This window comes from Entelurus aequoreus, linkage group LG17 (assembly GCF_033978785.1).
Source record: "Entelurus aequoreus isolate RoL-2023_Sb linkage group LG17, RoL_Eaeq_v1.1, whole genome shotgun sequence".
Taxonomy (NCBI): Eukaryota; Metazoa; Chordata; class Actinopteri; order Syngnathiformes; family Syngnathidae; genus Entelurus; species Entelurus aequoreus.
In genome coordinates, this window is record NC_084747.1 from 23,009,169 (window position 1) to 23,035,193 (window position 26,025).

The window sequence follows — 26,025 nt, forward strand, 5'->3', positions numbered from 1 at the left end:
GGAAATAAATGGAATTCATTGAAATCACTTCTCATTATGACCTAATAAGGTTCTCCAGCAGGGGGCGGCGTGCAGACTTCCGGCGCCCCCCTGAGGACGACGTCAGCGCAACAAGAAGTAGTTGGTCACACCTTCTCAGTACATAAAAGAAAACTTTATTGAATGAAGCAAAACAACGAAGACAACTTCCGTCCCCGCTAGGAAAATAAATAAATGATTTGTTATCAAACTCCGTGTGCAGCCTCGTCTTCTGTTGTCGTCACTTTCCTTCCACGCTCCTTTTGGCACGGGACGAGGGCTGGACCGCCGCCTCTTCAATGCAAACAAACAGCGTTGCCATGGCAATTAATGAAACTCCTTCACCTGGCCTGTGCTAACGATGCTAACGAGCACGTCGGATAAAAACAATGGAGGACCTTTTTGACCCTGCGTGCGTAGAGGAGGATTGGGGGGGGGGGGGAATGTCAAGGGTCAGCTGGGTTCGTCCATGGCGTGCTTGTCGTCATGACAACGCCAGCAGCCTTCCCATTTAAAATATTGTCCAATTAGCAAAACATTCTTAATTTGGATGGCGGGCGGAAGCTTGGGTATATTTGTGTGCAGAGGTCACATCTCTACTGCTGATCCTTGAAAGCGTCCAGGTCAAAGGCCGTGTCCAGGAAGCGCCGAAGCTCCACCAGGTGAGTGTTCTTGTTTCCCGTGGCAGGAGCCGCCGCCGGCCCTCGTCCGGCGTACCTGACACATGCACAGGGGGTCAAAGGTCACACAAAACCATATCACAGCAGACACTTTATCCAGATCAATTAAAAAATGCACTGGATATATATGTATATTTTGTTTTTGCCGAAGCTAGGTTGGTTGCACTTGCTCTCAGGTAACGCAGGAAGTGATCACTGCTAACAGCCAATCAGGTGACAGTATCAAGTTTGCTTGGATTCTTTGCATGGAGTGAAGAGAAAGTCCAAAAAGTCCAAATGAAGAAATTGCGGCGAAAAGAGGAAAAGTCACCTGGACAGTTTTTGGATGTTTCCAAAGGGACTGTAGTCAGACCAATGTGGTCTGTAAATGATGCAAGGCGCTCAATCACCATCAAGACCGCTAAAACCACACTACCTAAGCTCACCCTTTAGAGCACAGCTGTAGTCAGACCAATGTGGTCTGTAAATGATGCGAGGCGCTCAATCACCATCAAGACCGCTAAAACCACACTACCTAAGCTCACCCTTTAGAGCACAGCTGTAGTCAGACCAATGTGGTCTGTAAATGATGCGAGGCGCTCAATCACCATCAAGACCGCTAAAACCACACTACCTAAGCTCACCCTTTAGAGCACAGCTGTAGTCATACCAATGTGGTCTGTAAATGATGCGAGGCGCTCAATCACCATCAAGACCGCTAAAACTACACTACCTAAGCTCACCCTTTAGAGCAGAGCTGTAGTCAGACCAATGTGGTCTGTAAATGATGCGAGGCGCTCAATCACCATCAAGACCGCTAAAACCACACTACCTAAGCTCACCCTTTAGAGCACAGCTGTAGTCATACCAATGTGGTCTGTAAATGATGCGAGGCGCTCAATCACCATCAAGACCGCTAAAACCACACTACCTAAGCTCACCCTTTAGAGCACAGCTGTAGTCAGACCAATGTGGTCTGTAAATGATGCGAGGCGCTCAATCACCATCAAGACCGCTAAAACCACACTACCTAAGCTCACCCTTTAGAGCACAGCTGTAACTGCCTGCCACTAAACCTGCAGAAAATAGTTCTCAGCTTTCTCGGTTTACATTCTCACACTATTTTCTTACACTTTGTGAAGCATTTCTCACATATACATGCTTTTTGCACCGTCATTTTAAGAACTTATTGTTAAGTGTTTCATGTGATTTCCCTATTTTGTTGACACTTCCTTTCTGCCTTGATAGCCGAGGGGATTATAATCACAGGAAGTTGACATTTCATATATTTTTGTACTGGTCTTAAAGAATAATAATTACTGGTATAGACGGATATAAAACAGCCGGAGTCAGTAGCAACAAAGTCGATGATTACCAGACGGGTTTGGCTCTCTGGATGGTGGTCCTGATGCGAGGCTTGACATAGTCGTAGAAGCCCTGGTTCTTGTGCTCCTCCTGACACCACACCAGGTCGGCGTTGGAAAAGCGCTCAAACTCCGCCTTCACCTGGTCGAACGGGAACGGCGACAACTGGAGACGGAGGGAAGACATCAGTCTTCTTGTGTCATGTGATCGACCGTCTCTTCATCAGGCGTGTACCTGCTCCATGCGCGCGATGGCGACCGTGCCCTCCATTCCGCGGCTCTTCCTCTCTTTGGTCAGCTCGTAGTAAACCTTCCCCGTGCAGAAGATCACCCTCTTGACCTCTTCCGGACGCTCTGAGGCCACGCCGTCTTCCACAATCAGCCTCTGGAAGTGGGTTCCTGTACGGGGGAAGGGAGCAGGTTAGCCGTGGGCGGAGCTAGGACAGCCCGGACTCATGGCGTGGGATCACCCCGACCTGGAAGCATCTCATCAAAGCTGGATCTGGCCTCTGGGTGGCGCAGCAGAGACTTGGGAGTGAAGACGATGAGCTGCAGCAAGAAACAGGAAATGATATCATCACATGCAGTATGTAGACCAGGGGGGTCTCAACTTGTTGACTTGGGGGCCACGTTGGGCTCCAAACATTTGGACTGAATATGAATATGAAATATATATATATATATAATATATTTATATATATATATATGTGTGTGTGTGTATGTATGTGTACGTGTATATACAAAAGCCAAAGTCAGTGAAGTTGTCAGGTTGTGTAAATGGTAAATAAAAAGAGAATACAACAAATCCTTTTCAACTTATATTCAATTGAATAGACTGCAAAGACAAGATATTTCATGTTCACACTGACAAACTTTTTTTTTTTGCAAATAATCATTAACTTAGAATTTGAGGGGCATTTTTACCAGTGTGTTACATGGCCTTTCCTTTTAACAACACTCAGTAAAGGTTTGGGAAGTGAGGAGACACATTTTTGAAGTGGAATTCTTTCCCATTCTTGCTTGATGTACAGCTTAAGTTGTTCAACAGTCTCCCTTCTCATATTTTAGCTGCCACACATTTTCAATGTCTGGACTACAGGCAGGCCAGTCTAGTACCCACACTCTTTTACTATGAATGATGGCATTGTCTTGCTGAAATAAGCAGGGGCGTCCATGATAGCAACATATGTTGCTCCAAAAGCTGTATGTACCTTTCAGCATTAATGGTGCCTTCACAGATGTGTAAGTTACCCATGTCTTGGACACTAATACACCCCCATACCATCACACATGCTGCCTTTTACACTTTCACCCTAGAACATGTCTTGACCACTAATACACCCCCATACCATCACACATGCTGCCTTTTACACTTTCACCCTAGAACATGTCTTGACCACTAATACACCCCCATACCATCACACATGCTGCCTTTTACACTTTCACCCTAGAACAGTCCGGATGGTTCTTTTCCTCTTTGGTCCACAGTTTCCAAAAACAATTTGAAACATGGACTCGTCAGACCACAGAACACTTTTCCACTTTGCATCAGTCCATCTTAGATGAGCTCGGGCCCAGCGAAGCGTTTCTGGGTGTTGTTGATAAATGGCTTTGGCTTTGCATAGTAGAGCTTTAACTTGCACTTACAGATGTAGCGACCAACTGTAGTTACTGACAGTGGTTTTCTGAAGTGTTCCTGAGCCCATGTGGTGATATCCTTTACACACTCATGTGGCTTTTTGATGCAGTAGCTCCTGAGGGATCCAAGGTGTGTAATATCATGGCTTACGTGCAGTGATTTCTCCACATTCTCTGAACCTTTTGATGATATTACGGAGCGTAGATGGTGAAACCCCTAAATTCCTTGTTGAGAAATGTTGTTCTTCAACAATTTGCTCAGGCATTTGTTGACAAAGTGGTGACCCTCGCCCCGTCCTTGTTGGTGAATGACTGAGCATTTCATGGAAGGTGCTTTTATACCCAATCATGGCACCCACCTGTTCCCAATTAGCCTGTTCACCTGTGGGATGTTCCAAATAAGTCTTTGATGAGCACTCCTCAACTTTCTCACTCTTTTTTGCCACTTGTGCCAGCTTTTTTGCAACATGTTGCAGGCATCAAATTCCAAATGAGCTGATATTTGCAAAAAATAAAGTTTTCCAGTGTGAACATGAAATATCTTGTCTTTGCAGTCTATTCAATTGAATATAAGTTGAAAAGGATTTGTTGTATTCTCTTTTTATTTACCATTTACACAACGTGACAACTTCACTGCTTTTGGGGTTTGTGTGTGCATATATATATATATATATATATATATATATATACCGTATTTTCCACACTATAAAGGCGCACCTATAAACCAAACATTTTCTCAAAAGCTGACAGTGCACCTTATAATCCGGTGCGCCTTATATATGGATTAATATTTATTTCATAAAGTTTAGGTCTCGCAACTACGGTAAACAGCCGCCATCTTTTTCCCCCGTAGAAGAAGAAGAAGCGCGCGGTGCATGCTGGGATATGTGACGTTTCATTTCCAATTGTGTGTTTATGTAAAGATTCCAAAATGGCTCCTATTAAGTGTGTTGTCTGTCTAATTATAAATAATGCAGACGAGGCGTGTTGGCTGAGTTCTCAAGGTTTACTCACAGCGTGCTCAGTACCACATTCTAACTGCCGGCATGGCGCTCCCGTTGCATGCTGGGTAGTGTAGTTGTTATATTCCCTAGCTCATGACATCACATTAAGAGACACGCTTACGCGCTTATTCAATACTCGCCGTCATTCCGGGTGGATTGACAAAAGAAGTCCAGCCGCTGGATATTGGTGTCGAAGCTAGACTGCTAACTGCGTGGGAACAGTGGATGACAGAAGTCCAGCCGCTAGATATTGGTGTCGAAGCTAGACTGCTAACTGCGTGGGAACAGTGGACGACAGAAGTCCAGCCGCTGGATATTGGTGTCGAAGCTAGACTGCTAACTGCGTGGGAACAGTGGATGACAGAAGTCCAGCCGCTAGATATTGGTGTCGAAGCTAGACTGCTAACTGCGTGGGAACAGTGGACGACAGAAGGCGAACACACGTGACGTTCACCAAGACGGAGACGGCGCCTGACGACATACGCCACTATCTGCCAGTGGATGGTAAATGCCCGGGCTGATTCAGTCCCAACTGTGGTCAGAGTTTTCAGGAAGGCAGGAATTGTCACTGAACTGCTAAACAGCAGCGACACTGACTCCATTAATGACGACTTTATGCCCTGTATGTAGGCATTAGCCAGGCCTCCCTCGCCCGCCTGCAGCTCGTCTGCTAACACAGACCCGCAGACATCACCCCTATATTAGCGTCCCTTCACTGGCTCCCTGTGCGTTACAGAATCAATTTTAAACTCCTTTTATTTGTTTTTAAATGTCTAAACAACCTCGCACCAACATATCTCTCCGACCTCCTTCAGCCTTACTGCCCCACCCGATCCCTAAGATCAGCCGATCAGCTGCTACTGACGGTCCCGGACACAAGGCTGAAGCTTAGAGGTGACAGAGCTTTCGCCGCTGCTGCTCCCAAGCTCTGGAACGACCTACCTCTGAGTGTTAGACAAGCCTCCTCTCTTCCTGTTTTTAAATCTCTCTTAAGGCTTTTAACACTGAGTGATATCCATCGTGCTATGGCGCCCCATAATACACCTGCTGTCAACCTGTTTTTATATTTTATTTATTTATTTTTTATCGTGTTCTGTTTGTGTTGTGTTGTGTTTGCTCGGTTCTTGTATTATTTTTAACCTGCCCATTGTACAGCACTTTGGCTACCCCTGTGGTACATTTTAAATGTGCTTTATAAATAAAGTTGATTTGATTTGACTTCCACGGCCATTTTGGATGCCATATTCGCTCAACTCTTTCATTCGGACACTGAAGAAGAATTCGAGGGATTTGTGGATGAGGAATAACTTCATAAAGTGAGCTTTACATGTTTACTTTGTGTGTTGTGTTGTGTGACATTAACAACGTTGAGTTATTGATATATTGTTATTGCTCTGCACTATTTGGAGTGTTACTATATTATGATAGCGCTAACGTTTGATTTACGTAACACGAATAAATCAGCTGTTTATTCATTTGAGTGAACAGAGTTGTCAGAACACTGGTTTGTAATCTATTAATAAAGTTTGAGTGACCTATCTGACTGTTTTGTTGTCATAGGTGCGCCTTATAATCCAGTGCGCCTTATATATGAACAACATTTTGAAATATGCCATTCGTTGGAGGTGCGCCTTATAGTGCGGAAAATACTGTATATACAGGTAAAAGCCAGTAAATTAGAATATTTTGAAAAACTTGATTTATTTCAGTAATTGCATTCAAAAGGTGTAACTTGTACATTATATTTATTCATTGCACACAGACTGATGCATTCAAATGTTTATTTCATTTAATTTTGATGATTTGAAGTGGCAACAAATGAAAATCCAAAATTCCGTGTGTCACAAAATTAGAATATTGTGTAAGGGTTAAATTTTGAAGACACCTGGTGCCACAAACTAATCAGCTGATTAACTCAAAACACCTGCAAAGGGCTTTAAATGGTCTCTCAGTCCAGTTCTGAAGCCTACACAAACATGGGGAAGACTTCAGATTTGCCAGACCCAAAAACGCAGAAGAGTTGAAGGCCACTATCAGAGCAACCTGGGCTCTCATAACACCTGAGCAGTGCCAGAAACTCATGGACTCCATGCCACGCCGCATTAACGCAGTAATTGAGGCAAAAGGAGCTCCAACCAAGTATTGAGTATTGTACATGCTCATATTTTTCATTTTCATACTTTTCAGTTGGCCAACATTTCTAAAAATCCCTTTTTTGTATTAGCCTTAAGTATTATTCTAATTTTGTGACACACGGAATTTTGGATTTTCATTTGTTGCCACTTCAAATCATCAAAATTAAATGAAATAAACATTTGAATGCATCAGTCTGTGTGCAATGAATAAATATAATGTACAAGTTACACCTTTTGAATGCAATTACTGAAATAAATCAAGTTTTTCAAAATATTCTAATTTACTGGCTTTTACCTGTATAATATAAAAAAACCACACACAAACATATCAGGCATGGGATTTGAACTTAATGAAAAAGACTGAAAATAAGCTGGGGGTCTGGTCACAGTTGAATCCAGATGCATAAATGTGTCCAAATGTGGGTTTCCTGGACGTGGTCTACATCGCTAAAAGAAACATCTCAAGAAGACAATCCCTCTGCTACCTTCCACTAGTTTTTGTAATATATAAATCACCCGCTTGAATATTTCCTCTTCTATTCTACGACTCTCTCATACATTTGTAAAGAACATCATGTCATGGCTGTCTGGAGTTTACAATCATTTCTACAACTCTTATTTTGTTGTGATGTAGTGATTGGAGCACATACTTGTTGCTCACAAAAACATTCATGAAGTTTGCTTCTTTTATGAATTTATTATGGCTCTACTGAAAATGTGAGGGTCAAAAGTATACATACAGCAATGTTAATATTTGCTTACATGTCTGGGTATTGTGGCCAAACAGCTCCATTTTTGTTTCATGTGACATCACATGGACAAAAATAAGACCTTCTGGAGGAAAGTTTTGTGGTCAGATGAAACAAAAATGGAGCTGTTGGCAACAATACCCAGCAATATGTTTGGAGGAGAAAAGGTGAGGCCTTTAATCCCAGGAACACCATGCCTACCGTCAAGCATGGTGGTGGTGGTAGTGTTATGCTCTGGGCCTGTTTTGCTGCTTTAAATGGGACAATGAAAAAGGAGGATTAGCTCCAAATTGTTCAGGACAATTTAAAATCATCAGCCCGGAGGTTGGGTCTTGTTGGGTGTTCCAACAGGACAATGACGTCAAACACACCTCAAAAGTGGTAAAGGAATGGCTAAATCAGGCTAGAATGAAGGTTTCAGAATGGCCTTCCCAAAGTCCTGACTTAAAGGTGTGGACAATGCTGAAGAAACAAGTCCATGTCAGAAAAGCAACACATTTAGCTGAACTGCAGCAATTTAGTGGTCAAGCAGAAGCTTGTGGATGGCTACCAAAAGCGCCTTATTGCAGGTCAACTTGCCAAGGGACATGTAAGCAAATATTAACATTGCTGTATGTATACTTTTGACCCTCACATTTTCAGTAGAGCCATAATAAATTCATAAAAGAAGCAAACTTCATGAATGTTTTTGTCACCAACAAGTATGTGCTCCAATCACTACATCACAACAAAATAAGAGTTGTAGAAATTAATATATCAGGCATGTGATTTGACCACAATGAAAAAGACTGAAAAAAGTTCCGGGGGTCTGGGGGGGGGGGGACAAGGGGGGCAACGCCCCCCGAAGCTCCTGGTTTTTCACCAATTTAACATGCTAAAATGAACAAAGACAGCACCATTTGAAGAAAATATTTGAGTGTTTAAAGACATGAAAACATCATTAATAGAACATCCATAACCCAATGATCCTAATGAATCACTGTATATGGTTCAGTCACAACAGTATTTAGTCACTAATATTTACATCTTGTGTTCATTTCACATCCACATTGATCAGTGTTATTATCTACACTTTATTTACAGTATTACCACATTACTTCAGTTCACTTCACACATTAGCTTTCTCCGAGAGCCCTAACATGAGCCTTCCTTGCACATGTATTTAACAAAATACCAAATGTAAACATTTCATTCTTTTCGCCAAAATAGGATATAAATTTATGAAAATAATTAAACGTGTTTAGTATTGTTTACTCATATTTGAATATAGGAAATAATAATAATGTGAGGACATATTGCATGAAACAAGTGTGAAAATATTTACCTACAAGATTGTTACACCACTGACAATAGTTTCAACAGACTACATAAGAACTTAATATTACAAAATAGTATTATATGCAAATTTATTTCAAATAAATTGTTAACTGTATTCAATAATGCGACTCTTTGAATTTCTGTCATTTCATAATATATTTTCACGTGGCTTTTTATTTTTAGAAAAACCCATTTATATTTCGCAAAGCAATAATTGGTTAATATTTAAAACAAACATGCGTATTTCGCAAGCAAATATTTTTTAGCTGACCTCATTATTAACAACCCTGTCTGCAACTGAAGTGGGTGGATCTTTCCTCTCCATGTAAACAAAGGATGAAGTCCGTAAGGTTTGCTCACTTTCGGTTGACATCCAAAAGTAGCGGCTAGTGAAAAGTTTGTTTTCCTTGCTTCAAGTTGTTTCATATGTTTTTGGCGTTTCGCATGTACTTCCAAAGCCTTGAAACCTCGTGATCCATAGTCAATAATATCATGACACCGCGTGCACAAAACCTTTCCGGGACCATCGATTTTCCGAATAAAATCACCGAACAAAGTCGTAACTTCCTTCTTCCCAACAGTATCAGTGATTTCCCTTTCCATCCAGTCCCATCCAAACTTATTTTTGACATGTTTATCAATTTCTTTTACTCGTAGAGAGTCCTTTCTCTCGAGAACCGGCATTGTTTACATATGGAAAATGGCCGTAGTAACCATTATGAATGATGACGTTATTAACGTCATCATTCATAACAGATGTCCTGATTGGTCACAAGGAACATATCGACCAATCAACTACGGCGTAATATAACCTACGTCTCGAATCTTGATTTAGGGTCGGAAAAAAAAACGGAAAAACCGGAGATAATTATTTTTTTTCTTCCCGAGATTAGAAAAGACGGAATTCCGACTTTAGACGGAAAGATCACATGCCTGATATATATATATATTTTTTTTTATTTATTTTCTTGACACCCCGAACGGAAACGTTTAATAACCGCATTCTTGAGGGGGGCGGAGTCTGAAGCATCTTACCGGCTTCCTGAAGGGGAGGAGGATCTGACGGCGGATAACGTGGAAGTAGTTTCCTGGCGAGGAGCAGTTGACCACGATCCAGTTGCAGTCGTACAGCTGCTGCACGGCGAAGTCCTCGCAGATGTTCTAAGAGAGGAGACCGGGACGCGTGATCGCCGCGAGGACAGGAAGTGGACATGCTCTCTTACCGGCATCACATCTGGGTCGTCGTTGCACATCTGGAGGAACCTCTCTGGACGAGCAGAAGAATGCTCAGGGCCCTGCAGATGAGAGCGTGAGTCAGAGGCGGCGCCGTGCTCAACGGCGTGCGGCTAGCTCACCATTCCCTCCATGCCGTGCGGCAGCAGCAGCACGATGCCGTTCTGCCGGACCCACTTGGCCTGGCCGGGACAGATGAACTGGTCTATGATGCACTGGGCCGTGTTGTGGAAGTCTCCAAACTGCGCCTCCCACAGGATGAGCGCATTGGGACTCGCCATGGCGAAGCCCAGCTCGAAGCCTGGCCGCAGTGAAACACGTTATTTGGACAGGAAGTGAGAGCAAGTGCAAGAAGGCGAGGACTGACCCAGGACGCCGTACTCGGACAGGGAGCTGTTGCAGACGGTGTATGGCGCCTGGTCGGGAGCCATGTGGTTCATGGGAATACAGATCCTCTTGTCCACGTTCTGGTCGTGGAGGACATGATGGCGGTGGCTGAAAGCAGAGGCAGCGTCACACCAGGAACTGTGGGCGAGTGTCTCATGTCACTCACCTGAACGTCCCTCGCTCCACGTCCTGTCCCGACAGGCGGACGTGGATTCCCTCCTTCAGCAGAGACCCGAAGGCCATGTACTCTCCCAGAGCCCAGTCCACGGTCCGGTTCCGCACCATCTCCCCGCGACTTTTCAGGACACGACTCAGTCCTGAGAGACAAAGTGAGGACATCCATGTTCAGTCCACTAACTGGGAGACACTTCATGGGGAACGGCACTTTTGTCCATCATTCACAATCTTTATGTAAGACAAGAACACACATTTTTATTATGCATCCTAACTCAATGTGATTAAAAGTCCGCTTCCAACGGTAGTCGCCTATAAACCCTGTTGGAAGCATATCCATATTTAAGTGTTACTTCTTTCTAAAAACTCCTATAGTCATATTTACATCAGCTAATGTCTCGTGTGGTACAAAGTGCTTGGATTCGAGTGTCCTTGGTTAGAGTCAGAGCGCTGTCTTTGTTGAGACTGCCATTACATTCCTAAGATAAGGAGCACAGCTAGACTGGGGAAACAGCAGGTGGGGGGGACAGGAGAAGGAGGAAGTAGACAGGAGTTCCGGGGTTTTGGTAGACCGATCTGGACCGGGCTAGGGAACGCTTGGGTGCTGGGTTGGTCTCAGGTTTGTCCTCTAAGCTTTGAGAATAAACTACAAAATACCAACTATTGCCTGGAGATTGAATATAAACATCAGCGTATTGCCATAAAAAGAATCTGGGAGAGACTAGCAATTTGAATTCCCCATTGGAGGAGTGCTGGTCGACGCAACAATTTGGGGGCTTCGTCCGAGATGGCACGCTGTTGATTGATGACTTCTTGCAATCTTCTGGACAGACTCAATTGGCCAATTCAAGGTAAGCAGAACCTTTCTTTTTAGATAAAATCTGCGTTAGGAGTCTGTCCTGAAGTCTGTAAGTCAAACACTGTTTTTTAATCCCAGGCACAGATTGGTGATTTTGATAGATTGATTGCATTTTTGCCGAGCCTGCCATTGCATTAAAATTGTAAATAAGTGGTCAACTCAGGACATTGTGTCTCGATTACCGTGACGGGCAGTTTCATTGACGAGTGAAGTAATAGTTGGGTGTAGCTAAAACCCTCCATCAAGGTTTGATATCCAGTACATGCAGCGAGTATACATGTGATGGAGGAACATTCATTTAATATTCACCTATTTTGCTCATTTTAAGCATACGTTAATTTTAAAAACGCATCACGTTTGCTCGCTGCAGACTTCATGAGTGCCAACAAACATAAAACAATCACTTACTGAACAATGTCTGCTCTCATTGGGATGCCGACTGGTATATATATATATTCCCGCTTAGATGAAGAATTAATCATAATCCTAAACGTCTGTGTGTTTTTCGCCATATCTGAGCCTAAATTGAATGCCAAAGTTGACCAATTTGTTGGATCATATCCTCATCCTTCTACTATCAAGGTGAGCGGCATGATTTATGATGTAGACTAGGAGCCCAGAGGCGGGAAAGCAGCTGATGTAGCAGCAACAAGCTTGCTGGCTCTCTGTTACAATGCGCAAGTAAAAATGCTTTGTCCATGTTAGCACTTAGAATCACAATATCCCTGATACTTGGTTCAAATTCAGGTCACAAATGTATTTTTGGATGGTTATTTAGAGGGCTTTGTGGGCAGAATAGCGTTAGGATGCATTAAAAAAGACATCTGTCTTTGTGTCCCATAAGGATTGTGAAAGTGCAGTTCCCCTTTAGGACTCAGGATGTGGGACATGCTGACCTCCGTGGATGGTGAAGTCCTCCACTGGGACGGACGAGGCCACGCCTCCTATGTGGTTCAGGTCCTCCTCAGACAGACCGGTGGAGGGACAGCTCATGGATTTGGGCTGTCCATCCAGAGTGAAGAAACCTGCAGGTAAAAGAGCGGGTCCAGTGGACTGCAGTGATCAGCGTGGTTCTGCTAGTGACCTCACCAGGCCAGGGAGAGTCCAGCCAGTGTTTGATGTGCAGGATCTTCTCATCTTTGGAGCGAGCGTACGCCTCCTCGCAGATCCTGTCGTACTTGGAGATTTCCTCCTGCGGACAGATGTTGGGCATCACCACATGACAGTCGCGGGCAGTTTCCCAGGCGGCAGTACCTCGTACTCCTGGCGGCTCACGGTTCCGTCGGCGATCAGTTTCTCGGCGTACTTCTGCAGGACGGGCTTCTGCTTCTTGATCTGCTTGTACATGAGCGGCTGAGTGAACATGGGCTCGTCCATCTCGTTGTGGCCCATTCGCCGGTAGCACACCTGCACACACACGCTAGCGGTCAACGCTGCCGTCGGAGCGGCGCCACGCGAGCGAGGACGAGGCGAGCACTGACCAGGTCCACCACCACGTCCTTGTGGAACGTGGCCCGCCACTCGGCCGCCACCTTGCACACGTACATGACGGCCTCCGGGTCGTCGGCGTTGACGTGGAAGATGGGAGCGTTGACCACCCGGGCCACATCGGTGGGATACGGAGACGAGCGAGCCATACGCGGGTCAGTGGTGAACCCAATCTACGAGCAGGAAGGTGAGTTTGGCAGCGCTCACCTGACTGTTGGGACCGGGGGCTCACCTGGTTGTTGACCACGACGTGCACGGTGCCGTGCGTGGTGTAGGAAGGTAGGTCGGACAGATGGAAGGTCTCATACACGATGCCCTGACCGGCAAAAGCCGCGTCGCCGTGCAGCAGGATGGACATCACCTGTGCGCGGAGCGGAGCGTGAGGTGTCTGAACAGGTACCGGCCAGGGCGCGGCACAACTCACCCGCTTGCCGTCGTTGTCCCCGCAATAGAACTGCTCAGCCTTGGTCTTTCCCTGCACCACCGGGTCGGCGGCCTCCAGGTGAGACGGGTTGGCCACCAGAGACAAGGTGATGTTGCGGTCGGTCACGCGGTTGATCCTCCGGTGGTACATTCCCAGGTGGTACTTGACATCCCCGGAGCCCTGAGGGGGGGGGGGGAGCACACCTTTCAAACGCGTGCTGCTGTAACCCCCGGAAACGAGAAGATGAAAAGGTACCTCGTCCGCCGCTTCCAGTTTGGAGTCAAACTGACAGAAAATCTGTTCCAGCTCCTTCCGGATCACGTTGGCCAGAACGTTGAGGCGACCCCTGAAAAAGGGAGGGGGATGAGTACGTGTGTGTGGAAGAGGTAGACATCGCGCTGATATTTGCCATTTCGACAGTATCAACCTTTTGAAATCGGTAGCTGACTTTTTTTTTTTTGCACAACTACAACAGAAGTACATTAGCATGCAGACAGAGATGTACTGTATATATTCACTATTGAAACATGTGAATCATTAGTGAATTAGATAGTAATGAGTACTTCTCAATCACCAGCACTTTTGCCCTGCGGTAAAAAAAACATTTTTTGCTGGAGCCCAAAACATTTTTTATTTAAGAATAAAAATGACTTTCATTTTCCCCCAACATGGTTTGATATCTATTTGAGTTTTAATGCTCACACCCACCTTTGCCTCCTTGCAGTGCTGCTCTCCAGTCTGCTTCACCGTCAAAATGTGCATTTTTATGCCGAGGAATGCAGTTTATGTCCTTATTATATGTCAATCAATCAATCAATCAATGTTTATTTATATAGCCCTAAATCACAAGTGTCTCAAAGGGCTGTACAAGCCACAACGACATCCTCGGTACAGAGCCCACATACGGGCAAGGAAAACTCACCCCAGTGGGACGTCGATGTGAATGACTATGAGAAACCTTGGAGAGGACCGCATATGTGGGTAACCCCCCGCCCCTCTACCTGGCATCTTCCCAGGCTCGTTTTTTTGGTTTTCGCTACAGCAAAACCTCTCAGTGGCCTAGTGGTTAGAGTGTCCGCCCTGAGATGGTAGGTTGTGAGTTCAAACCCCGGCCGAGTCATACCAAAGACTATAAAAATGGGAGCCATTACCTCCCTGCTTGGCACTCGGCATCAAGGCTTGGAATTGGGGGTTAAATCACCAAAAACCGCTGCCCACTGCTCCTCACCTTCCAGCGGGTGAACAAGGGGATGGGTCAAATGCAGAGGACACATTTCACCACACCTAGTGTGTGTGTGTGACAATCATTGCTACTTTAACTTTCAACAAGTGTGGGCTCATTAAAGGAGCGCCACGAGTTTCATGTTCCGTCATTCGATCAAATAACGCGACAGAGATGGATGGACAGAAAAGGTGCCTCTGCCAAAAATCTAAACCTTGTGTAAATATCTTGACAAACAGGAGATCATTAAATAAGTAAGGAAGAGCAGGCAGAAGCTCACACATTCTCATACTTTCTGTAACATCTAGGATGAAATGTCAGTCATTTTGAAAAATGTCTCAACTTGGCCAGTGCTCTGTACTTTGCAGTGGTTTGTTGGGGGAGCAGCACCAGCAAAAGGGACTTGAAACGGATTGACAAACTGATCCGGAAAGCCGGCCAAACTATTGGCACGCAGTTGGAGGCAGAGACAGGAGGACAAAGTGTTTGTGTCAGTGAGGGACAGGAGGACAAAGTGTTTGTGTCAGTGAGGGACAGGAGGACAAAGTGTTTGTGTCAGTGAGGGACAGGAGGACAAAGTGTTTGTGTCAGTGAGGGACAGGAGGACAAAGTGTTTGTGTCAGTGAGGGACAGGAGGACAAACTGCTGGCCATCATGGACAATCCTGCCCCCCCCACTCCAGCAGACAATTGAGGGACAGCAGAGTTCATACTCCAACAGGCTCCTTCAGCTTGGTTCTCACAGTGTTCCATTCAAGAAGTCCTTCATTCCACCCTCGCTCCAGCTGTATAAAACACTGGCCATACAGCAATAGATGATATCTGCCGATACCTCTCTTTCTTTATAATGTATATTTTCTGCTGGATCTACTCTCTATTTATGCTGCAGCTGTTACATGTACTGTAATATTGTACATGCTCATTGTTATATATTGTATATATTATATAAAAATATAATATATTGTATCAGTATATATCATATACTGGTTATATAATATGTAAATATTACATATGTTATATTTTATATTGCTACTACGGTACATTTTTAGTCTACTTTATACCTGCATTATCCTTTCCATCCATTGTAACTGAGCTACTGTGTGGAACAATCTCCCAAGTGGATCATTAAAGTTAGTCTAAGTCTATAAATCTACGTGAAGGAATTGTTTTATTTAAATGTTGGCAATATTTCAGGAAACCATAAAGTGTTCTAAAACTGTATAACATTGAGTCATTGTGATGTAGACAAATGCCATATCATTATAAACACTCCTCTTAGACACACGTAATAAAGGCCTTTGATGTTATTTGCTGCTAAATTAACAACATTAGCGACTGGTTCCTGAATTTTTTTTGAAAAAACAAATTAAAACCCTGTTTACAATTCATGTTTAAATAACGCCTTATTGACTACTTCCAAAACCCCCACATACCTGTGAGGCATGCCCATGATGACACACTCCACCCCGCTGGCAGAGGACACGTCAATGATGGTTTTCAGAGACGGGATGAGAGACTCGCATCCCTCCAGGCCAAAACGCTTCTCAGCCGACCATTTCTTCTGCAGGAACTCCTCGAACCTGCACACGGCTTAGTGTTACTTTCCAATGGCCAATGGTGGCTTGGCTGCGGGCGGCGCTACCTGGTGGAGCGGATCATGCGGGCCAGCAGAGTCCGCTTCTCTTCCACGGTGAACTGCATCACGCCTGGAGTCTCAAACTTCTGCCGGATCCACTGACACTGCTCCAGGTCGTTGATGAACATGAACTCCACGCCGATGTGCTGACAGTACGCCATCTGCGCGCCAACAAGCGGAGGTCAGCGCTCTGAGGCTGGAGCTGTGACACCAACAGCGTGTCGCTCACCTCCAGACGGCGTATGATCTCCTTCAATGGCAGCGCGCTCTCAGAGCCTCCGATGAAGGTGGTGGTGGGCAGGCGAAACACCTTCTCCAGGTCCGACTCATCCAGACCGTAGAAGCCTAGGCGTCCCAGAATGCACAGCGGGGGCGAAGGAAAGGAAGCAAGGAAAGGGTAAAGGAGGCAAGGAAAAACATCAATTAGTAATGGAGGAAGGAGCAGAGAACACTCACACCACACAAGACAGTGGTGGTTGGGTCCGAGAGGGGGGGAGGGGTAGGTCAGGTGGGTGGGTGGTCTCGTCACACCTTCATGACTTTGACCATGACAGTTATGTGGTGTTCAACAGTAAGGGGACAGGCGTGTCCTTGAGTCTCTGAGCTGAAGCTGACGGGGCGCATTTTGCAAGCTTTGACCTGAGGGGGGCGCTATGCTGCCGGTCCAGCTAACATCCGCTTGGCCTGATGCCGCAAGCTCCACACGGCAAAATCATGTTCAACACACGCGGCAATAGCAGCTAGACGCTAACCACACACACACACACATCACACACACACACACACACACACACACACAAACACACACGTTTTACGAAGGGGCTGAGAAAGTTACAGTGGTACATCAGGATACGTGGGAATAAATAAAAAGTACATTTAAAGTTACTGTGGTAGATCAGGACACGTGGAAATAAAAAGTACTTTTAAAGTTACAGTGGTAGATCAGGATACGTGGGAATAAATAAAAAGTACTTTTAAAGTTACTGTGGTACATCAGGACACGTGGGAATGAATGGTAAATACATTTTAAGTTACTGTGGTAGATCAGGATACGTGGGAATAAATAAAAAGTACATTTAAAGTTACAGTGGTACATCAGGATACGTGGGAATAAATGGTAAATACATTTGAAGTTACTGTGGTAGATCAGGATACGTGGGAATAAATGGTAAAGACATTTAATCGCTGCTTGGCCCCCCGAAACAGCAACATTTTAACTCGTAACGTGCATGTTCAAAAGAAAAACCAACTTTTGGATAAGAGAGATTGTATGAAAACCAAACAATAAAATGACAATTAACAACATTTACCAGGGCTGCACAAACAATCCATTCAGAATCGCCATTATTATTCATCCCATTCCAAAACTATTCATCATTGTCAAAAATTATACAAAAACAAAATCAACATTTTTTATAAGAATCTTTTTTTTTTATAGATGTTTTTAGGCCATCTCCAGGCAACCAGAAGCAGCTTTTCTAACCTGTTAAAAAAATTATTTTGAATTATAACAAATAATGAATTGCGTGAATCGACTCTGAATCAAAGTCAACCCCCCAATGAATGGGATCATATTGTTAGGTGCCCAAAGATTTAAACCCCCTAGCATTTAACTTGGTGAGTGGACCTCTTTGGTATCGCCTTCGCCGTCAAACACGCGCCATATTTTCATGGATAAATGTCCACCAATTGGATATTTTAATGTCCTTGGCTCGGTTCATTCGTCTTCGGTAATATAAAAGGCATTTTTCATTAATTCAGTGAATATAATCAATTTCTTCTCAGCACGGTCCTTCACACTCACTTTCTTTGTTCCCCAAGTTATGTCCCCCGCTGGCTATGAGCTAACGTTAGGGAGTCGGACAAAAGGCCGATCGTATAGTGAGGTACCACTGTACTTTGTTTTGAGCTTCTCCTGCCAATGTGTGCACAATGGTGCTCCTTCTGACACTCATGCAGCAAATATGTACATATTTGGGTGTAGTTCCTGTGCTGGATGGTGTCCCTAACTAATGTGTGTCTATAAATAGTGACGCAAGGTTTTCTCTTAGCACCTACGGAAAGAAGAAAGGTTCCCTCTGCAGGAAGCTCAGCACACACAAGCTACCAACACCAAGATGGCGACTACACTGGCTTTATCACACTGCGCTGCTTCTCGTACCTCCAACCGTGAGGACTTGCAGCCGCTCCTTGACTGCGCCTGGACGGGTGGCCAGGGGGGGGGGGAATTGGGGGCGGAGCAAAGGAAGGAAACATCCAGAGAGTTAGTGACCTACGACCTGCTCCTGCACAGCACAAGACGCCATCGCCTCCAGCAGCCGCAGGAACGCCATGCCAAACTCAGCGGGGATCAGAGCAATTCCTGCCACGCCTCAGCTAAGCGAGGCTAACGCTAATTAGCGGTTAGTGACGCTACGACACCTGACGACTTCAACAAGGGGCAAGCATGCACTTGACCAAACATCTCCTCATTGCATCATTTGTAGCACTACTGGACACAAATACCTGACTTCTTCTTTGCTCTCCACCACTCCAACTCCGCTCAATACCTTCCTGACCGCTGCAAGCCAAAGGTCACATTCCGACCGTGTTAGCTAGCAGCTGAAGGCCGTTAGCAAGCGCCAGGCTCGAAGATGAATGTTACAGTCAGGGCAACATCATCCATGACATCTAAAGACGTATTATGTGGACTTCCTCTAAGTTAGGAGACCGTCGGTTGTACACCAGGAGTGGTCCTCCTGGTGTACAAAGAGGTTCTGGAAGCGGGGGCCGCCAAGCGAGGCAGAGCAGGAGGAGGGGTCTCAGACGTTTGCTCCTCACCCAGCTTGTCGGAGGACGTGATAATGTCAGTGGGGACACACGAGTCCAGATCTGCGTCCATGATGCCGAGGGGGTCCAATTGGGCCACATGGTGCCCGCGGATCTACAGGGAACAAGGACAGAGCCCACCCGGGACAGGAGGGGGAAGGATGGAGCGAGGTGAGGACGAAGACGAGCACAAAGTGGTGGAGAGAAGACAAATGAGCGGGAGACACACCATCCAGGAGAAGAAGATGAGACAGAAGAAGAGGAGGAGGAGCAGAGGGAGGGTGGGTGGGTGGGAAGGAGAAGCAATGTTAACACACCAAGCAGGAAGTACTTTCTTATTTCTCACCAACGTCCTGGAAGCCGCTATTGACTGGAGCATCATCAAAATTGACACAGCTGATTCCCAGAGGATCCAAGTGGGCATTGTGATGCCCCATTACCTGCGCACACATCCAAGTGCACACACACAAGTCAGGGAAGAAGGTCAACAGGAAGTAACATTCAAAGACTACAGCGTCACGCCTGGCTCCAGCAGAGCTTCACGCCGAGAAAACATTCCAACAGGCATGTGGACTTTCTAGTTTGTGCCAACTACAAAAATGCTGTGATTAAATCTCCTGTTGTACAAGTTGTTCACTGCTGCTACACGCCACGCTGGACAGCCGGCCCATGAAAGCGGCGGTTGCTCACTCAGGCGAAACACCGCCCCCTCACCTTTGGGCAGAGAATTGCACGTCACGATAAGCAAAGTTCATATTTTAGAACAGTGTTTTTCAACCACTGTGCCACAGTGACATACAGTCTGCTGTGCCGTGGGAGAGGATGCCATTTCACCTAATTGGGTTAAAAAATGTTTTTTGCCAACCAGTAATTATAATCCACAAATAATGTGCTGTTGTTGAGTGTCGGTGCTGTCTAGAGTAACCGTGTAATACTCTTCTATATCAGTAGGTGGCAGCAGGTAGCTCATTGTGTTGTGGATGTCGGGAACATGGTTTGTCATGATCACAATATGCAGACGACAGCGGGAGGCAGGGTAGTGATGATACTCGAAACCGGTTTTCCCGGTTGTTTGATAAGAAAAGAACAGAGTCCTCGGACTCGAATCCCTTTTTGAGAACCGGTACCCGTTATCGAGACCACTATAGTAAAGGAAAAGAGTTGATTCTTTATTCGAATCCCGTCCCGACCAGAAATGCTCCGAGGGACATCACAAGAAATGGCGTCACGTAGCTCAGTCATTAGGTGCAGATAGCGAAAGCAGGAAAAAAATGGACGGGAAAAAGCGCTCCGAGGTGTAATAAAGTTCAAAACAAAAGCTATAATCCATCGAATAACTTTACTGAGAGATTTGAGCAGGGTAAAACACATGACCAACACTTTTACCACCAACCGGAAACATAGCAACCAGGCTAGCAACGCACCTCCTTTACGGCAGCTGTCGCAACCTTCTTAAAACAACCGCAGCACATACATATATATACAACACTGCAGCACATACATATATATACAACATATCTACCTTTTTTAACTTTTGTTTTTCTTTCCTTGTAAACGTTACAAAACCACACTGTAGATGTGTTGTCTGTCTAATTATAAATAATGCAGACGAGGCGTGTTGGCTGAGTTCTTGACGTTTACTTTCACAGCGTGGCAACATGCAACACTTTTCGGGGCTACCGCGCATGCTCGTAACTCCCGTTGCATGCTGGGTAGTGTAGTTGTTATATTCTCTAGCTCATAACATTTTTCCCCCTATAAAGAAATAATGTTAACTCAATAAAGTGTATTTCTTTTTTTAGCTTTAACTTTTCATTTTTTAGCATTGTAACCAAATTTGCAAAGAACTTTTCTCCTCATAGAATTTTCTTTCAATAAAGAAATAAAGTGCAAAAATGTCAAAGCATCATAACAAACATTTATGTCAAATAGCAGCAGAAGTGCACTTTTTGGAGAGCTGTATTATTTTCAGTTTTGTGCCCAAGGGACTGATTTTATTTAACACTATATTATTATTTATACACCTATAGTGATCACAGAGACAGCTTGTTTTTGTGTTACTGTATATATTTGTTTCTCTGAAAAATCCCACTTAATATACTTTGGGTAACAACAGTCAATATTTATTTATTTATTTATTTTAATTTTTTTAGGTGGGTAACAGTCAATATTTATTTATTTATTAGATTTAATTTTTTTATTATATAATAAAAGTGAGCTTTTGTTAAACCAAATATTGTGTGTTTTTTTCCATATACAACAACCTATCTGGACTCCATAAGAGAATCGATAAGGAATCGGTTCGATAAGAGGATTCGATAATAGGCTCGAACTCGATAATTCCTTATCAAACATCATCCCTAAGGCAGGGTGCAGGTAAAAATTTATTTAATGCTTAAACCAAAAACAAACAAAAGGCAAGTGCCGCTAAGAAAAAGCATTGAAGCTATGCAAAACAAAACTAAAACTGAACTGGCTGCAAAGTAAACCAAAACAGAATGCTGGACGACAGCAAAGACTTACAGCGTGTGGAGCAGCGGACGGCGTCCATAAAGTACATCCGTACATGACATGACAATCAACAACAAAATAGTACACACAGGAAAACACAGAAGAAGTCCAAATAAGTCAGGGTGTGATGTGACAGGTGGTGACAGTACACCTACTTTGAGACAAGCTATAGTGATGCATGCTTGGTTATGCTTTGAATTTATATCCAACAACTGCGAGAACAACTTTTTACTGTCAATACCGGCTGCTGAGTTTCATTTTTTTAAATGTTTTCTGCTAGTGGTGTGCCTCTGGATTTTTTCAATGAAAAAAATGTGCCTTGGCTCAAAAAAGGTTGAAAAACACTGTTTTAGAATACAGTAGAAGGCGCTTATATCAATGGCCCTCCGACTAGATGAAGTACGGCCGTCGAAACCGAGACTTAAACTTGTGACTTTGTCCAGAGCAGGGATGTGACCACATGAACATTTTTATTCTGACCACAGTTAATAATATTGCGGTATTGTTGAACGTTTAATTTGTGGTATGTCGTTTCTTAATGACGCTAATGTCTTTTGTAGTCATGTTAGCATTTCAGCTAGCTAGCATGTGAGTTTATCAAAAGGTTTCAACAAGTCAAATGTTAGACTTTTGAAATACTGAAAATAATTTAAGACCATTTCACATACAAGTACAATGCCAGAATGAATTGCAATTTTATGAATTCATTCACTGCTCTTTCACATTGGAAACCAAAACGGTTCAACTAACTAAATTCATATTGTAAACTAATTGACAAAAATATTAGCAAACATGGTGTAGCTTTGTGTTACAAGGTGCAGTGTGCTTCATATCATGCAACAACAAGCACAACATATTGTCTGTGAAAGGGACTGTTAGCATCTTTGCTAAAGCTGAATGGTTCACTTTTGCAGGGACTGTTAGCATCTTTGCTAAAGCTAAATGGTTCACTTTTGCAGTGTTTTTGTGGCTTTCAGAATGTAGCAAAACAGATCAAATCCTCTACAGTACTACTACTGTATCTGCACAAAGTTATGAAAAACAGAGTGCAGACAGAGCGATGGTCTAAAAAGAAAAAGCAAAGAGAATTTGGAAGTGAATAAAGTGGATAACATGCTCAGCTCACTTTGTATCAGCTATGTGTCAATACATATTGTTAATAAACAAGGACTAGTTTTTATTTAAGCAGGACAAGATGTCCCTTGCCATAAACTGAATGTAAATACTAAACACACAACCTTTATAGCTTGTAATGTCACTTGCTGTGTGAAGGAAAGATTAGGCTTGAGAAGCTGGAATAAATCATGTTTTTTATAGTTGTACTACTGTGAGCGTCTACTTACTGTAACAGTATGACTGTTGAGCGTCTACTTACTGTGACAGTATGACTGCTGAGCGTCTACTTACTGTGACAGTATGACTGCTGTGAGCGTCTACTTACTGTAACGGTATGACTGCTGTGAGCGTCTACTTACTGTGACAGTATGACTGCTGTGAGCGTCTACTTACTGTAACAGTATGACTGCTGTGAGCGTCTACTTACTGTAACGGTATGACTGCTGTGAGCGTCTACTTACTGTGACAGTATGACTGCTGTGAGCGTCTACTTACTGTGACAGTATGACTGCTGTGAGCGTCTACTTACTGTGACAGTATGACTGCTGAGCGTCTACTTACTGTGACAGTATGACTGCTGTGAGCGTCTACTTACTGTAACAGTATGACTGCTGTGAGCGTCTACTTACTGTGACAGTATGACTGCTGTGAGCGTCTACTTACTGTAACAGTATGACTGCTGTGAGCGTCTACTTACTGTGACAGTATGACTGCTGTGAGCGTCTACTTACTGTAACAGTATGACTGCTGTGAGCGTCTACTCACTGTGACAGTATGACTGCTGTGAGCGTCTACTTACTGTAACAGTATGACTGCTGTGAGCGTCTACTTACTGTGACAGTATGACTGCTGTGAGCGTCTACTTACTGTGACAGTATGATTTCACTCTTACACATCTCCTATTGATCACTTTACCCACAATGCACTCATTTGAGTCCATCCTTGTGTAGTTGTGCAAGTGTGTCAGCAGCTTACTTTGCCATGTTTACAAAGGCCTCCCTCCTGGATGGCTCCACATCAGAGTCCTAAACACTTTATACATTTCCATCCATGCATTCAATTGATGGTTCCGCTTGAACTTGCACTTATCCATCTTGTGCAAGTCATTCCTTTAGTTTCTCCCGCTCCTATGCAACAACACGCGCACACCGCACTAGCGATGTTGCGCCATCAATTCCGACCGGGGCAGCACGGGTAGCCGACTTCAGTTCCGTTTTGTAGGTACGTTAGAGTGTCCTCAAAAATCGAAACATTTCAAAGTAAGACTGAAGTTTATGCATGTTTTAAGTAAAGATCACTTTAATAGAATTTGAAGACCTTTCAAAATTGTATTTTAAAGACCTTTTATGAGATGTTAGAAGCATTATAGACATTTAAAGGCCTTACATTTAAATTGTTGGTTTTAAGACTTTTTAAACTCAGTTTTTCTATCATTTTCCTTTAGAATGGTAATACCAACCCTCAGAAATGTTACCAGGGTTGTTATTAAAGGCCTACTGAAAGCCACTACTAGCGACCACGCAGTCTGATAGTTTATATATCAATGATGACATCTTAACATTGCAACACATGCCAATACGGCCGGGTTAACTTATTAAGTGACATTGCTGAAACATCGAAGTATGATGACGTATGCGTGTGACGAAGTCCGAGTAACAGAAGTTATGGTACCCCGTAGAATCCTATACAAAAAGCTCTGTTTTCATTTCATAATTCCACAGTATTCTGGACATCTTTTGCAATTTTTTTAATGAACAATGAAGGCTGCAAAGAAGACAGTTGTAGGTGGGATCGGTGTGTTAGCAGCGGACTACAACAACACAACCAGGAGGACTTTGTTGGAGCGCTAGCCGCCGACCTCACCTTGACTTCCTACGTCTCCGGGCCGCCAAACGCATCGGGTGAAGTCCTTCGTCCTTCTGCCGATCGCTGGAACGCAGGTGAGCACGGGTGTTGATGAGCAAATGAGGGCTGGCTGGCGTAGGTGGAGAGCTAATGTTTTTAGCATAGCTCTGTGCAGTCCGGTTGCTAAGTTAGCTTCAATGGCGTCGTTAGCACAGCATTGTTAACCTTCGCCAGGCTGGAAAGCATTAACCGTGTATTTACATGTCCACGGTTTAATAGTATTGTTGATTTTCTATCTATACTTCCAGTCAGGGGTTTATTTCTTTTGTTTCTATATGCAGTTAAAGCAAGATGCTATCACGTTAGCTCGTAGCTAAAGCATTTCGCCGATGTATTGTCGTGGAGATAAAAGGCACTGAATGTCCATTTGGCGTTCTGGACTCTCATTTTCAAGAGGATATAGTATCCCAGGTGGTTTAAAATACAAATCTGTGATCCACAATAGAAAAAGGAGAGAGTGTGGAATCCAATGAGCCAGCTTGTACCTAAGTTACGGTCAGAGCGAAAAAAGATACGTCCTGCACTGCCTCTCAAGTCATTCACTGTAACGTTCCTCATCCACGAATCTTTCATCCTGGCTCAAATTAATGGGGTAATCATCACTTTCTCGGTCCGAATCTCTCTCGCTCCATTGTAAACAACGGGGAATTGTGAGGAATACTAGCTCCTGTGACGTCACGCTACTTCTGCTACAGGCAAGGCTTTTTTTTTTATCAGCGAGCAAAAGTTGCGAACTTTATCGTCGATTTTCTCTACTAAATCCTTTCAGCAAAAATATGGCAATATCGCCAAATGATCAAGTATGACACATAGAATGGATCTGCTATTCCCGTTTAAATAAAAAAAAATCATTTCAGTAGGCCTTTAAATCTATAGTCCAGAGACATAACACAGGTTGTTGACAGAGAAAATGGAGGGATGGAGGCACATGCTTTTTCTTCATATTTCAATTGGTGTCTTTTCATACAAGATGTTGGCGGTGGGACTACAATGCTACCTCAACTCACAAGTCAGTTGAGATTAGGGATGGGAATCGTTCACCTTAGAATCGATACGGGACCAATTCCTGCCACCAGTTTTTGGTACTGTTGTGTGTGTTAATAAATTGTGTCTTCATTAAAAAAATCTAATTTTAAAGAAATGAGCTGATTATGATAACTGCTGTCCAGTTGTTAAATATTGTCTGATTATCATCATCGTATCATTTGCAAGAATGACATTAAGTTGCAATTACAGCGGGAAGTCTAAGACGTTAGATGGCAGTAGTGTACAAATTGTGTTTTTGTTGCGCCCTAAAAAGTGTTCATATTGTAAATATTGTACTTATTACGCACCGGATGTTTGTAACAAGCAACTTAGTTGTAGTTTTCATTAACAAA

General features: G+C 43.9%; 1 protein-coding gene across 2 annotated transcripts in view; it reads right to left on the reverse strand.

Annotated features, from left to right (window-relative positions):
* Nucleotides 1–132: 132 nt before the first annotated feature.
* ogdha (oxoglutarate dehydrogenase a) overlaps nt 133–26,025 on the reverse strand; it is a 42,719-nt gene continuing 16,826 nt past the window's right edge. The window contains exons 4-23 of one of the 2 annotated variants that reach the window (XM_062025288.1): nt 19,127–19,229; nt 16,536–16,651; nt 16,313–16,467; nt 16,104–16,250; nt 13,705–13,795; nt 13,450–13,629; nt 13,258–13,386; nt 13,019–13,198; nt 12,792–12,944; nt 12,627–12,729; nt 12,434–12,562; nt 10,671–10,821; nt 10,485–10,612; nt 10,240–10,418; nt 10,108–10,179; nt 9,920–10,045; nt 2,518–2,590; nt 2,277–2,440; nt 2,053–2,207; nt 133–735 (exon numbers count right to left, since the gene is read on the reverse strand). In XM_062025288.1, the coding sequence (XP_061881272.1) occupies nt 615–735; nt 2,053–2,207; nt 2,277–2,440; nt 2,518–2,590; nt 9,920–10,045; nt 10,108–10,179; nt 10,240–10,418; nt 10,485–10,612; nt 10,671–10,821; nt 12,434–12,562; nt 12,627–12,729; nt 12,792–12,944; nt 13,019–13,198; nt 13,258–13,386; nt 13,450–13,629; nt 13,705–13,795; nt 16,104–16,250; nt 16,313–16,467; nt 16,536–16,651; nt 19,127–19,229 (2,655 nt within the window). In that variant the 3' untranslated portion in view covers nt 133–614. Of the gene's footprint in view, nt 736–2,052; nt 2,208–2,276; nt 2,441–2,517; nt 2,591–9,919; nt 10,046–10,107; nt 10,180–10,239; nt 10,419–10,484; nt 10,613–10,670; nt 10,822–12,433; nt 12,563–12,626; nt 12,730–12,791; nt 12,945–13,018; nt 13,199–13,257; nt 13,387–13,449; nt 13,630–13,704; nt 13,796–16,103; nt 16,251–16,312; nt 16,468–16,535; nt 16,652–19,126; nt 19,230–19,460; nt 19,555–26,025 lie in introns of both variants that reach the window. The other variant, XM_062025289.1, reaches the window with a different exon arrangement.